At 43.5% G+C, this 15,425-nt stretch overlaps 1 protein-coding gene across 3 annotated transcripts in view; it reads left to right on the forward strand.

The window, feature by feature from the left end:
- ADCY8 (adenylate cyclase 8) overlaps positions 1 to 15,425 on the forward strand; it is a 203,551-nt gene that overhangs the window by 70,341 nt on the left and 117,785 nt on the right. For all 3 annotated transcript variants that reach the window (XM_041768492.1, XM_041768493.1, XM_041768495.1), the window contains exons 3-4: positions 2,382 to 2,512; positions 10,990 to 11,101. In XM_041768492.1, coding sequence (XP_041624426.1) covers positions 2,382 to 2,512; positions 10,990 to 11,101 — 243 coding nt within the window. The remainder of the gene's footprint in view (positions 1 to 2,381; positions 2,513 to 10,989; positions 11,102 to 15,425) is intronic.

The raw sequence follows: 15,425 nt of genomic DNA on the forward strand, positions 1-15,425 counted from the left end.
GCATGAGCAGGACCATGGATACCTAAGAAGTTGGCAGATAGAGCTAATGAGGACAAAATGGACATGATGTAGGTCATTTGCAAGAACCATGCTTCTCAGTCCCACAATTAGACAGCTTTCTTTCTTTCTTTCTTTCTTTCTTTCTTTCTTTCTTTCTTTCTTTCTTTCTTTCTTTCTTTCTCTTTCTTCTTTCTTTCTTTCTTTCTTTTTCTTTCTTTCTTTCTTTCTTTCTTTCTTTCTTTCTTTCTTTCTTTCTTTCTTTCTTTCTTTCTTTCTTTTTTAATTTTATTTAGCTTTTATTCATGAGACACACAGAGAGAGAGGCAGAGACACAGGCAGAGGGAAAAGCAGGCCCTTGAGGGGAGCCCGATGTGGGATTTGATCCCAGTACTCAGGGACCACAGCCTGAGCTGAAGGCGGACGCTCAACCATTGAACCACCCAGGCACCTCATGAAATAGCTTTCAAGAGAGGAGAAGATGCATTGTATGAAGCTCTGTGGGCACTTCACTAATAAAGCCCTTTGCATAGGAACAGCAAGGAAGGAGGGAATTCACACCAGGCCTGTCACACATTTTATTTCTTGAATTCTCACAGCAACCCTGGGAAGTAGATAATTTTATTACTATTTACCAAATTAGGAAACTAAGACACAGAGATGACCAAGCTCACTTAAATGTACGTGACTATCAGTGATGGAGACAGAGTCCAAAGTCCAGTCTCCCTCAAAACTCAGGGCTTCCCCCCGACCCAAGAGTCCCATCAGAGAATAACGTGGTAAAGGACTGCCTCCTGGCACTGCCACTAGGTAACTATGTAGGTCATGCAAGTAATTTAATCCCTCCTGGACACAGTCCATTCCATGGCAGTAATTATTTGTGCCTGCTTATTTTCAGGGTTTTGCAAATGAATGGTGAAAATCCTCAAGATCCATAAATAACTATGAAGATACGAGAAACTTTAATGATTGGAATCTACCTGTCTAAGCTCAGCTTCCACACTGTAGCAAATTATACAACAAAGAAGCCAGATTTTTGCCCACTTTCCACAACACAGGTCTTTTTAGGATTTAGGTCTTGTTGCTAGTTGACTAACTTGTTTTGTTTTTATCTACCGTGTTGATCACAATGGAAGAATATTATTTGTCTACACACAGTCCAAAAAAGACTGAGACACACATGAGCTGTGTGTCTCATCTCCTCTCTTGATAAAGAGTTGGTGCCTCCAGAGGTGACTGGGTGGCTCAGTCGGTTAAGCATCTGCCTTCAGTTCAGGTCATGATCCTGGGGTTCTAGGATCAAGCCCAGCATTGGACTCCCTGCTCAACGGGGAGCCCGCTTTTCCCTCTGCCTCTGACTCTCCTCCCTGCTCATGCTGTCTCACTCACTCGCTCTCTCAAATAGATAAATAAAACCTAAAACAAGAAAAAGAAAAAAAAAAGAGTGCCTCCTAACTCTTGCTTTGCTGTTTGTTCCCCATTTCAGTAATCGTAGCATGCTGTCCCCACCCACCAGACTCAGAGCCTGGCCATCCCCGTGGTCGCATTCTGTCTTTCTCCTACCATCCCAGCTGGCTGTCAGTCCTCCAGATCTGGTCTCAGTATCATCTCTCACCTGGACCACTGAGCAGTTTCCCCAGCTGGTCTCTACCTTTACCCTGGGTCCCCACCTCACATTGCCTTCTCCAAACCATAGTCAGGGCAATGTGTTAAAATTTTTAAATTGAAAATTACATCGGTTTACATGATTCCTCAGCTTGGGACCACTCAGTGGCTTTCAGTTGTAGATGGAATGAGATACCAACGTCTTCCACGGGCACTCGAGATCTGTCTACACCTGCAGCCTCATTGCTTATTACTACACTCCTCTGTCATGGCCCTCCAGCCATATCATTGCTTTTTTTTTTTTTTTTTTTTTTACAATTGAACACTTGCTGTGTCCTCTCCCTGGACCTCTCTTCTTGCACTGCCCAGGGCTGGCTCATTCCAGTCTTTCAGATATCAGCTTGAAGATCATATCCTCAGAAGGTGCTTTCTATCCCGATTTGAGTCACGTCATACTCTGATCATGACCTCCTCTTGCACAGCACTTGTCACATTTTGTGAATGTGTGTGGGTGCCTTTGAGTGGGCCTTACTGTTAGAATGTGAGTTCCACAATAGTAGAATCCCCATCCACTTGGATCACCACCATCTACTTGACCTCCCACACAGTGGCAAATACCATGTACTCAGTAGATACTGGTGGTGTTCAAGAATGGCATGAAGTTAGCAATTCCTCAAGAAAGTCAGTCAAGAACCCCATGCCTCCTGCCTGGTGCATGCACCATCTCAGACTTGCTGGTCAGCATAACGGGACTGTCCCTCTCCTCTGCTCTATTCCAGGAACGGCTCGTTCTATCTGTGCTTCCTCGGTTTGTCGTCCTGGAAATGATCAATGACATGACCAATGTTGAAGACGAACACTTGCAGCACCAGTTCCATCGGATCTACATCCATCGTTACGAGAACGTCAGGTGAGAAACACAGCACCCTCACCCCAGCTCTGTGCATGATCAGGGTGTGTGCCTGGTTGCTCCCATTGGACTGCCGTGACTTCTGCCTGCTTGAATGTCAAAGCCTTTCTCCATGTGGTTGATTAATTCCTTAACCAGTGATTATTCATCACGGAGTTCATTTCCAAATTGAGGCTTGAGAAGAATGTCAGAGAAATGCAATTATGTTGGCTTGCCTGCCTTTATATTTTGAGGTGAAAAGCAAAAGCCTTTTACACTATGTTTGAAAAAATAATTCCAGAATGTGAGCTGGAGACCTCAAAGGCAATTACATAGAACTTCTCCTTGTATCCCTATAACTTTCTTTAAAACAACATAAAAAAGAATTGTGGCTGATTTTTCTTTTGTGAACATATTTTTGGCCAACCCACCCATCCACCCGACTACACACCCACCCACTCATCCATCCATCTACCTACTCTTGCACCTGCCCACCCTTCCACCCATTCACCCATCCATCCCTTCAGCCATCCATCCATTAGTGTCCTCTCTATGCCCAGCACTGCCCTGGACAGTACGGTGTGTACTGAAAAATCAGAAGTGGGGGGCTCCTTGATGAGACAGAGTAGCTTTAAAATTCCATCTCTACCTCTTCCTTATATGTGACCTTGGGCAATTTACATACCTGAATCTCAGGACCCTTCTCTGTAAGATGAACATTTTAATAAAAACCGCCTTGCAGGGGTTTATGCAGATGATGTAACTGAAGATACATACAAAGCATAGAATAGGAGTAAGCATACAGTAGAACACTGGGCATATTGTTGATGGTCTCAGACATGTTTCCTAATTATAAGCTGAAAGAACCTAGGAAGCCTGGGTAGCTCAGTGGTTTAGCACTGCCTTCAGCACAGAGTGTGATCTGGGGACCCCAGATGGAGTCCCACATCGGGCTCCCTGCATGGAGCCTGCTTCTGCCTCTGCCTGTGTCTCTGCCTCTCTCTCTCTCTCTCTCTCTCATGAATAAATAAATAAAATCTTTTTTAAAAATAGGCAGAAAGAACCTAACCTTGGTTGGTTTAAAAGAATTAGAAAGGCTGAGTAGTAGCTCACACAGTAATTGGGGAAGGATGGAGAGGCAGGCTTAGCAAATGGGCCAGAATCAGAGCAGAGCGCTAGACCAGTGAGGACACTGCCTCCACTGTTTCTGAAGAATCCACTGCTTGTGCTACTAGCTTTGTCGCCTTCCCCAACATAGCTACCACCTCTTGGATTGCTCCTGCAGTCCCCCAGGATCTGGATGTGGCTGCCTCTGCCCTGCAGTCACTCCCTGCTCCCCCTGCCTTTTTGCAAGGCAAGGTAAAGCCTGGGGCAGATGTGTCTGATTGGTTTAGACCAGTCACTCACCAGAAGTGCCTGAAAAGCAGATTTCTGACACTTTCAACTCGTCCAGTAGAATTATATCTCCCTCCCACTAAATATCATGGGGTGAAAATCCCCAAATGTAGGGGAAAATTTACACGTTAAACAGCTCTTAAACTAACCAGTGTACCCGTTAGTCAGAGGGAAGAGCAACTTTCCTTCTTACCAGCTTCTCTAGGCATTCACTTGGCATGCTGGGGCACTCATTTGAAAGGAAATCCAACAGAAAGCATGATTCCGATCCAGTGAGTGTATCCATAGAGGTCATTATCAGAGTTTTGTCCAAGAATAGAGCTACACTGGGTATAAATGCCTGGGTTGGCAACACAGCCTTTGTCATATAGCCACTCCCATGAAAGATACTCCCCATATCCACAAATTGGTCCCATCGACAATGAAGACTCATCAGTATCAGTGTAGGTAATGGGCTCAGGGAAGTATCTATAATTATCACACAGTGTGGTGTTCTATTTTTAAAGTAAGCAAAGGGTGCAAATGGATCATAAAAAAGAGGAAGACCTAGAGTGAGGGAGGAGAGATGGGGATATAGATTCTGGGATCATGCCCTGAGCCAAAAGCAGGTACTCAACCACTGAGCTGCCCAGGCATCCCGTGGGGAGCATTTTTAAAATTATTTCCAGTCCTTTGTCTTTGTCTTCAGGGCAACCCACCTGAAATAAAGTTCATTCTTTCTTCTCTGTTGCTTTTATTGTTGTTTGTTGTTCTGTGACCCTACTGTAAAAGCAGTCTGCTGGACATGTCTGACTATTGATGATATTTCATACCATTCTTTTTCTCCTGCCATGTATATGTGCCAGGATAGGGTACAGTAAGAGGTGCAGCACTCGGGGGCCCTTACTGTGCCCAGGGGCCTGGGACCCAGTGCATTGGGCCTTTCATTCCAGAACACATTCTCGGAGCCACATCTCCTTCCAGACTTTGGAAGCATCGTTTCTTTTTTCAGGGCCTCATTTTCCATATCCAAAAACTGAATGGTTTGCAGTTGGACAGTTTGGGTTCTCATGTTGATTTCAGCTCTTTCCATGTGAGACTTCCCCAGGTCCTCTCTGCAGATCCACTTTGGCTGTATGATGTTTTACTGGAAGCCTTTTGGGCTTCTAGTCCCTCTGCCCAATTCCATTCGTTTCTCCTATTTTTCACCAAATATTTAAGACACATCATTTAGAGTACTACTATCTGCTCTAACACATAACTTCTCAATTTCACTGATTTCAATTCAATAAAATTTATTCACACAACTGCCCCTTGCTCATGCTCCTGGTCAACGGGACACTTAGGGACAAAGGTCCCTGAGTTTTATATCTGTGCCCTCCATTGGGACTCAGAGATTTTGTTCAGTTCTTGGAGGGAAAAGGGTAGAAAAGACACACCTGCTTCATCAGCACCTTGGTCCAGAAATGGCATGTATCACTTCAGTTCAGATTCCATTGATGTGACCTGATTACATGGCTCTACCCAGACACAAGAGAACAGAGTCCCCACCTCAGCAGCCTCTCCTAGTGACAAGGGTTCGTGGATTTGCTGTATGATTTACTTATCTCCCAAAGCTCCCTTCCCCCTTCCTCTTACCCAGCCGCACACTATGTCCATTGGCACATTTGCTGGCACACATTGTTTGGATCTACTCAAGGGGTAAACTTGTCTTTACCTCTCCCAGTGTTAGACTAGACAATTCAGTGAACCTTCCTTAGGAATCAGAAAACCCTCAATCTTATAGGCTTACTCAGTCTATCTGGTTTCTGGGCTGGCTCTTCTTTCCATCCAGCCCTGCCCAGATGGGTGGCCACCACATTGGCCGTTTAGACCAGAGTTTCATGTACAAGCAAAATGCAACTGAGTGGGTCCAGAGAACCTGTTGGCTTTTGAGACCCATCTGCATGGCAATATATAAAACACTCTCTGAGTCCCCAAAATTTCCCCAAACCCTCCACTTACCGAGGACTATGCTGTGATTTAAAAGTTACCTATACTTGTACATAATAGTACAGAATTGCTTTGGTGATCTCTTCTTTATTATCAAGAAAATGGAAGCTCAGAGAGGTTGAATAATCTTCCCAAGGACACAGTTTAGAAGAAGAGTCTACCCAGGGCCCATATTCTTAATAATTCTTTTGAACCCTGCTAAAGCTTCCTCAAAGTTTCTCTATTTGCAGAGTAACTATTAGGTAACGACACTTATTTTTAGCCAGATAAGTAACTTATAGGAGCAAATTAATTTTGAAAATTAACAGGGCCTCTTCAATACATTCTAGAATGAATACACTCTAAGATGATTATCACAGAAGGTTCCAAGTTCATACCTAGAATCAAGAGACCTGACCTGAAGCTCCTCACTTGGGGGTAGCAGAATGGACAATGCAGAGAAAACCAGGGCCCTAGTTTCTGCCTCTCGTCTTTTTAGTCAACAAACCCTCGTTGCATAACTACAGTTTAAACATAAGTTATCTATCTTGGATGTGTACTAGAATCACTAGGGACTCTTTTTAAAGCAGATTCTGATCCAGTGGGTCTAGAGTGGGGCCTGAGATTCTGCATTAGATGCCAGAGGTGGCCATGACCACACTCTGAGGAAAAAAAAAAAAAGACTGCATTCTGAAGATTTCTGTTGATTCAATTCAGGAAGCACGTCATGGGGCCACTGTGTACTAGGCACGGGGGATACAGCAGTGACTTTCTTCCTATCTTTTAGTTAGTAGATGGAGCACACTTAGTCCTAAATAGTTGTGTTGTCAAGTGTTAAATGCCATGACAGACAGCCCCGTAGACTGGGTCAGAGGCTGGAATAGGAATGACTGTCTGTGCTTGGGGAATTCCGTATAAAAGCAGGGTCTCAATATATGAGTGGGTTCTTGAAGGACAAGTAGAGGTTTAATAGTTAGCTTGTACGGGAAAGAGAGGCTTTGCCAGGGAGCAGGTACATTGGGTTCAGACACAGTTGCATAAAGTCCATTGTGTTCAGAAGACCACAAGAAACTTAATGATATTGCGATCACTGAGCACATCTAAAACTTTCTTGTCTTTTGGTCTGCAAATCCATTTCTTCTTTCAATAGGCTACATGCTCTGTAAGGGCTGTGATGGATGGTTCTTTCTGCTCACCACTATAATTCCACTTTCTGGCACAAGTAGGCATTCCATTAATGAGTTGCTGAATGAATGAATGAACCATTCTTGGTATAGACAGATAGATATTACTAGTTTTGGGTGAATGGATCTTTTGAGTGGGTTGGACTGGATGATCAATGGGCCCTTCTACTCCCACCTGCCATGGCAATGACTGTTCTTAAGTTGAAGGTAGCATACCAGAGTGATAAAGAGTATAGATTCCAGAGCCAGGCTGCCTGGCTCAAATCCTAGATTTTCACGTGTGGAGGCAAGTTACTTGGGTCTCAGTGTCCTCATTTGTAAACGGGAGATGGTCACAGTAGGTCCTACCTCATAGATTGTTATGAGGAACAATGAATTAGTACATGTGGAACTTAGGACAGTATCAGTCCACAGTAGATACTCTGTAAATAGTGCTGTTCCTTTTGTTCCTGTTTATGTCATCAGTTAGGAATTCTTTTTGCTGCAAGCAACAAATGATCTAATTAATAGACATACTTTCTCCCCTGTTACCTTTCTTCTCTCAATATCTCTCAAATGCAGTCATTCATTCAATTATAGTACTTTTTTTGTAAAATAATAAAAAGAGCTAATACACTTACGGAGCACCTACTGTGCCAGGCACTGTGCTACACACTTGCTGCCCACCAACGAGGCAGGTTCTACAATTATCTCCAGTCGAAAATCAAAGGCTTAGAGATGCTCGGGGAGTTTCCTGAAGTCCTGGTATTCATGAGTGGTGAGCTTGGCTCTGAACTCTGATCTGTCTAGACTCAATCCTACATACTTGGCAGGTGCTGTGCCATTGGAACACTGTAGAGTACAGTAACCGTGTCGTGACTTGCCCAAAGGAAGCTTCATACATTAGAAATCTAAAGGCATCATGCCCATGCTTAAAACCCTTCACTAGCTTTCCATCACTTTCGGGACAAAGTCTGTGTTCTTCAACTGGCTTAGCAGCCCATTTCCAACATTACCCCGCCCCACATCTCTAACCCACACACACCCTTTCCTCTTCTTTCCCCAATCCCCTTGACCAATACTGCCCTCTGACTAGCTGCCCTTGAATTCTTGCAGCGCTGCGACCTATTTGCCACACTTCCACCAGACCCTTGTAGATGCCGATTTCTCTGCTCAAACCGCCCATCCTTCTTGCTTTACCATCTGTCTAGTTCCATAGGTCCTTTAAAACTCAGCTGAGACTTTGCTGCATTGGCAAAGTCCTGGTCCCCTGTCAATGGTCATCCCCCAGTGTGTCCTTCTGCCAGAGTACAGTGGTCTCCCTGTTACCTGTAGTTTCAGCTTCCCACAGGTAACTGCAGTCGAGAAGCAGATGATCCTCCTCTGACTTAATGTCAGAAGGTAGACAGTAGCCTGACACTGGAGCACAGTGCCTGCATCATTCCCTCCCCCCACCCTCCTCCACCCCTGCTTCATCTCATTATGTTCAGAAAGATGTTTGTGGAGAGACACCACATTCACATAACTTTTTTTACGGTATGTTGCTATAATTGTTCTATTTTATTACTGTTGCTGTTAATCTCTTGCTGTGCCTAATTTATACATTAAACTCTATCATAGGCATGCAGGTATAGGAAAAAAAAAACAGTCTAAATAGAGTTCAGTACTATCTGCAGGTTCAGGCATCCCCTGGGGGTGTTAGAAAGGATACCCCCACCCGCCCCTGGATAAGGAGGGGGCCGCTGTACCCATCTCTTGTGTTGTTTCTCTCTGTCCTTTGTTTGGCCAGTCTCAATCTGTACACTGTGAGCATCTTGAGGACACACACTGCGTCTTTTTTATCATTTAATCGAACTTCCTAGCACAGTGTGTAGCCAGACACATGGTCGATGCATAAATATTTACTGAAATTATAAGGCATTAAATAATTAATTCAAGCAATAGGTTTTTTAAAAAACTGGGGCCTAAGAATTTCTCATGAGCCCATGAGTGGGCATCAGGGAAGGTGCAAATTCCTAGAAATGATGTGCAAAATTGTGAATACCTGTGCATTTTTAATAGAATTTCCTAGCCTATATCAGATTCTTAAAAGGGTTTGTAATGGGAAACAAATTTAAGAACCACTGAATTCTGAGAGCAACCAATATAAGTCAACACACATTCCATGTCTTCTGGCTAATTAACCTATTGCATTCAAAATAAGTTAATGCTGATCGTAAGACTCCCCGTTATTTTATACAACACTAAGGAAAACAAAAGCCAAACGTTTAACACAGTGCTAAGATGGTATCCTAGCTGCAGAGATGATACAACATGAGAAGTACCCCAGCTCTTTCTAATGGTCCTTTTTTAGTTGTTGTTCATTTTATTTCCAATACAGTTAACACACAGTGTTCTATTAGTCTCAGGTGTACAGTATGGTGAGTCAACACTTCTTTACATGACTCAGTGCTCATCACAATTAATGTCCTCTTAATCACCTTCACCTGTTTCCCCCCTCCCCCACCCTCCTTCCCTCTGGTGACCACCAGTGTGTTGTCTATGGTCTGTTTCTTGGTTTGTCTCTCTTTTTCCCTTTGCTCATTTTTTTTTGTTCATTTGTTTCTTAAATTCTTCATATGAGTGAGATCATATGGTACTGGTCTTTTTCTGACTTATTTCCACTTAACATTATACCCTCTAGATCCATCCACATCATTGGAAATGGCAAGGTTGCACTCTTTCTAAAAGCTGAAAAATATTCTATTGCATATGTAGACCACATCTTCTTTATCCAGTTATCTGTTGATGGACCCTTGGGCTGCTCCCATAATTCAGCTATTGTAAATAATACTGCAATAAATGGAAGAGTCTATATATTTTTTCAAATTAATGTTTTCATATTCTTTGGAAAATACCCAGTAGTGGAATTACTGGATCGTACAGTAATCCTATTTTTTTTAAAAAAATAGAACACTGTGTGTTAACTGTATTGGAAATAAAATGAACAACAACTATTTTTAAAAAAATCCTATTTTTAATATTTTGAGGACTCCATGCTGGTTTCCAGAGTGGCTGCACCAGTCTGTGTTCCCACCAGCAGTGCATGAGGCTTCCTTTTGCTCCACACAGAGGGGCCTCGATCTTGTGTGGGTCCCTGAGAAGGTGTGGTGAGGTGGGGTGGGGCAGTGCCCTATGATGCAAGTGAACAGTTCCAACTGCCACATGCTCTGAGTAGACTATGAGGCAAGTCTCCTTGCCTCTCTGAGCCCCCATTTGCTCATCTTCACAGCGGAGTGCCTTCCCCACAGAGTAACTGAATGGATGAATTTAGACAGTGCTCAGACAGTGCCTTGCTTTCAGAAGGCTTTCAAGGACTCCCTCGCCTTCCCCTACTTTCCTTGTTCCTTATGCCAAACATATGCAGTGATAAGACCTGACCTCACTTAAATCCTTAGTAAATCCTTAGTGAGAATTTTAGGTAATTAACTATTCTGTTCGTGGTCTCCCAGCACTGCTACTTATCCCCATAGTTTTTGAAGAATGCCTAACTCTATTTGCCTGCAGGTTTAGGTATGTCATTTGCCGGAGATAATGAGATTTTTTATTCTCTTTTTCCCCCGTGTCCATTTCACTCTGTGTCCACAGCATCTGCATTGCTGTTCCTTGTGAAAATAGGAGGTAATTCACAAAGCTTCATTTTGCTTTCCAAAACAAATTGATCTGTTCATAGTGACAAATTCCCTTTGGGGTTGTTTGCATTGCCCACACTCCATGACCCTGCACAGGAAGAAGGGCTTTCCGTTGCCCCCTTGTCCTTCCTGAACCCCTGGGTGGACTCTGTCTGCTGAGATGTTTGTTAAATACCAACACGTTCATCCTGACTCTCGGGGCAGGGAGAGCAAGAACCTCAGACCACGGTTGATTTATTTGGATGATGTTGATGTCTTCCAGGATGGAGTAAAATATTAATATGCTTTCTCCCCACCCCGCCCTTCCCCTGTTGTCTAGTATTCTTTTTGCAGATGTTAAAGGATTTACCAACCTCTCCACGACCTTATCCGCCCAGGAGCTGGTCAGGATGCTCAACGAGCTCTTTGCCAGATTTGATCGACTGGCCCATGTGAGTGGAATTTAATTCCCTTCTAGCCTCTTGAGGGAGTGATAGACTGCATGTGAAGTTAGAGAGAGAAGGACTCAGGCTTCATCACCGATAGCTCCCATTCTGCCTCCTCTTCCCTGGCATGGACCCCCAACCCTCGCACCTTCTGGGGACTGATGTTAGTTATTTGTAGATCTCAGATGGGAGGTTTGTGAGATGAATTTTCCTAGTTGGGAGATGGCTGAGTAACAGTTAAGCCAAAACCCTTTTTATTTGTTTCCTGCCCTCCACCCTCCACCCCTGTCCCTGGGATGTGGCCAGGTGCCATCAGGCTGTAGCCTCAGTTTGGTTCAGGCAGCAATGGCTGCCCACAGCTTCCCCATCAACTCCAGCGATCTGAAACCAATTAGCCTGTTCTTAAGAGCCACTCTTCTACTGGACCACCATTTTGCTTGCTCTAACCTAACATCTTTGTTTTTAGCTTACAAGGTGCTACCTCTATTTTTCAGCTGGCTCCAGAGAACAGGCTAAAGGAGATGGACGTTTGCTATCAAAACACATATTTCTAGTCTTAAAATCACTCACATTGCAGAAGAATATCATTGTCGTCCTGTATTTTAGAGTGGGCTTTGGGTTGAAACAGGCATGCCTTAATTTCCTCCCTTGTAAAGTGCATCTATCAGTGCCAACTTCACAGGGCTGTTGAGAGACTCAAAGGCAACCACATCAAGTGGGAATTCATTTTTCAGAGCATCAAAATGTCTGAATTTAAGGCTGCCTCCCTCTAACAAGAGGCACTCATACGTGGGTCTGAGTACCTGCTGGGTGTGCACTGTGCACTGTGTAGAGGGGATGAGAACAGTAAAAACACACTTTGTCCTTCCTAGGATTAAGTCTAGTCAGGGACACATCAATAAGTGATCATTACACAATGTGTTGTGTGTATGATGAGGGGAAGTCTGGGAAGCTGTGGGAAGGCCACCTAAGCACATAACCCCAGCATCAGAGAAGACTTCCCAGAGAAAGTGACTCTTGGATTGAGTCTTAAAAATGGGAAATTAAAAAATAAATAAATAAAAATGGGAAATGCAATAAAATACTATCTTGCGACAAAAAGGGGTAAACCAGTGAGACAGACAGCAATCAGTCTCCAAAGCCATATGCCAGGCGAGAGAAGCCAGACCAAAAAGCCTAGATACTTTATGATTCCATTTATAAGACATTCTAGGAGAGGCAAAATTATAGAAATGGAAAAGAGGTAAGTGGCATCCAGAAGCTGGAGGTGGATGGAGTAGATTGTTTGCACAGAAGCATGGGGTACAGTGATTTGGAGAGTGATGTAGCTGTTCTAGATGTGAACATAACTGTACCCTTTACCAAAATAGTAACTTTATTGTATACAAATTATACATCAATTATCAAGGTGAAGAAACAGGGACAGTCATTTTTTAAAAAGATTTATTTATTTATTTATTTATTTATTTATTTATGAGAGAGCATGAGTCGGAGGGGCAGAGACAGAGAGAGAGAGAGAGAGAATCTTAAGCAGACTCCAAGCTGAGCACAGAGCCCAACACGGGCTCAGTCCCCAGACCCTGAGATCATGGCCTGAGCAGAAAACCAAGAATCAGACACTTAACCAACCCTGTTACCCAGGGCACCCGTGGCAGGGAAGGTCATTTTGTGTTGAGAGGAGAACAAAAATAAAGATGCCATTCTGTATGTGTGGAGAAACCAGAAGAGATTTAGCGCTGCCAGAGGGGCAAGTGAAAGGTGGGGAGCAGTGGAGATGAGGCCAGGGAGAAGGGAAGGGACCTGCCAAGGAACCCAGGTTGTCACCTGTGGCTATCAGACAGCTGTAAATAGGACACTGGCATAGCAGAGGAGGGGGTACAAACCGAGCCCTGCCCACCTCACAACAGGAGAAAGCTCAGGTTTCCCTGAAGAGCCGGAATTTGGAGGTGGGGAAGATTGTATGCCACCTCTTTTTACTGGTGCCCCTCTGGGGCTTGGTGTCAGTCCAGGAGTTTTTCTACTTCGCTTATGGTTCTGAAGATTTGCATTCAAAGACCTGCGATGAACAGAAATGGCCTTGCAGTGAAAACCAACAGATGTGATTGGGGTCAATTTTTAGGGTCCCAGTAAACTCCAACGGCCCATGGAAAAGGTTGCTAAGTAACATCTAACCCAAGTTGTTCAACCAATGTTTAGTACTTGGTACCGTGCAAGATTCTGGCAAGAAAAGAATAGTCCCTGGTCCTCAGAAAGCTCAGGTCTGGTAAAGGGAGAAAAAAATCCATAAAAACTGCAGGACAGTGTAGATCCAAGCAGTAATAGGCCCAGAAGTCCCAGTGGAGGAAGGAAGGATGGGCCAGGTCTTGGGTGGGGGCAGAGGTTGGCGATGGTGGTAATTTGGCAGCACCCAGAGAAGAGGCCATGTACAGACTGGGTCTTGAAAAAGAGCAGAAGATTTGCTTTCCTGGTATCAGATTAGACAATAAAACAAAACAAAATTTAAAAAAAGAAAAACCTTCTAGGCTGATCTGTGCCACACGTGGGAAAGCATGAAAATTCAAGAATGTGCTAGAAGAAGTTAAAGATGACTAGAACATCAAGGAGGGGCCACTGTAGTGAGAAAGGAGCTTGAAGAGGAAGCAGAAGCCCACTTGGAGGGCATGGTGCAACTTTTTAGAGGATGTGGGCTTTGTCCTATAACCAAGCCTTTTACCCTGGTTACCTTGCACACAATGCCAAGGGACGAGAGAGAGGGGGGTACCCCAGTGGGTAAAAGGAGCTCTACTCCATTTTCTGGGGTGAATCTTGCTGAAATTTTTTAAAAATATTTTATTTATTTATTCATGAGAGACAGAGAGAGAGAGGCAGAAACATAGGCAGAGGGAGAAGCAGACTCCCTGCGGGCAGCTAGATGTGGGACTCAACCCCAGGATCCTGGGATTGCAACCTGAGTAGAAGGCAGACGCTCAATCACTGAGCCACCCAGGTGCCCCAGTCTTGATGAAATTTTAAGAAAAAAAATGTTTGAAGGAAAAGAAAACACCCAATGAAGCACAGTTACATGATGGAGTAAAATTCTTATTAATTTTGATAAGACTATTAAACGTTCATAAACTGCCTGGTGCATATTATTCAACATTCTGGTTTGCCCCAGATGCCCTAAATCAATTCTCACAACAGACCTACAAGACAGGTTATTTATTCCCATTTTACAGAGTGAGTGACTGAAGCACCAAGACATAGTCTTCCCAGGACTACTGGTAGGTGGCTGCATCTGTGATTCGGGCCCAGGTGCTTGCTCTTGACCACCAAGCAGTGCCACGGGCATTTCAGGAGATGGGACACAAGACATGACAGATGTGCTGCTGTCCAAGCAATTCTATCAGAATTGTAATGGAGGATAGATGAAAAAAGAAAAAAAAGGAAAATACAAGTGACTTGTCTCTTAACCTAGAGTTCATCTCCAAATAAGTACTCAGCATCCAGTAGTGCTTGGTAGCTCCAATTCCCGCCCTGGGTGCATCCATATCTACCACTCTCAGAGACCTCCCTGGAAAACTTTGAGAAACTCTGCCAATGAAAACAATTCTTCACCTCTGAATGAGAAAACCTACTATAAGTGCTCTTGCCCCCACCTGTGGACGGGTCACTTAACCAACTGGGTCAAACTCTATTTCTGTATAAAAGGGTTTTAGGATTGACCCTTTTGGCACTCTTTTAGCATCAAAATTCTGTGGCTTTATAAGGATTCTCTATCTGCCTTGCCATGATTTTTTTTACTGTAGATTTTGTTTACGTTGCATATTGGAGAGAACTCACCTTGCTTGTAAACTTCACACACTGTACCCGTTTATCCTACTGCATTATTGAAATGCAGGAAACTTCAAAGCTTCCACTTCAAGTTCCTCTTACTTTGACTGAACTCCTGGGTGCCCTTGTGGTTCAGGTTGCTTAGAGTAGAGCTTTTTGTTTTTGTTTTTTGACCCTTGATCATGCCCCTGGCAAATTTTTAGTGACTTTCCATCTTTGATCTTTTTTTAGAAAAATAAAGTAATGGCTGCCTGTCCTTCCTCCATCTGAATTAAGAACAAAGAATTTGCATACTATCATGAAGGTTTTAAAATTTCAAAACAAAGAACATATTTACTGTTATGCAGTTGTTTTAAATTCCTGACAAACCAGCAACCTAAATTATTGCCGTAAGGAATGAACCCAACACTATGGAAAGTTAATGAACAGATTAAAAATAATGAGCTAGATATTTCTGTACTGACATAGAATTTCAAGACATGTTTTGCCTGGAAAAAAAAGCATGTCTAAGATGTGTAAA

Source organism: Vulpes lagopus, chromosome 9, assembly GCF_018345385.1.
Source record: "Vulpes lagopus strain Blue_001 chromosome 9, ASM1834538v1, whole genome shotgun sequence".
NCBI lineage: Eukaryota > Metazoa > Chordata > Mammalia > Carnivora > Canidae > Vulpes > Vulpes lagopus.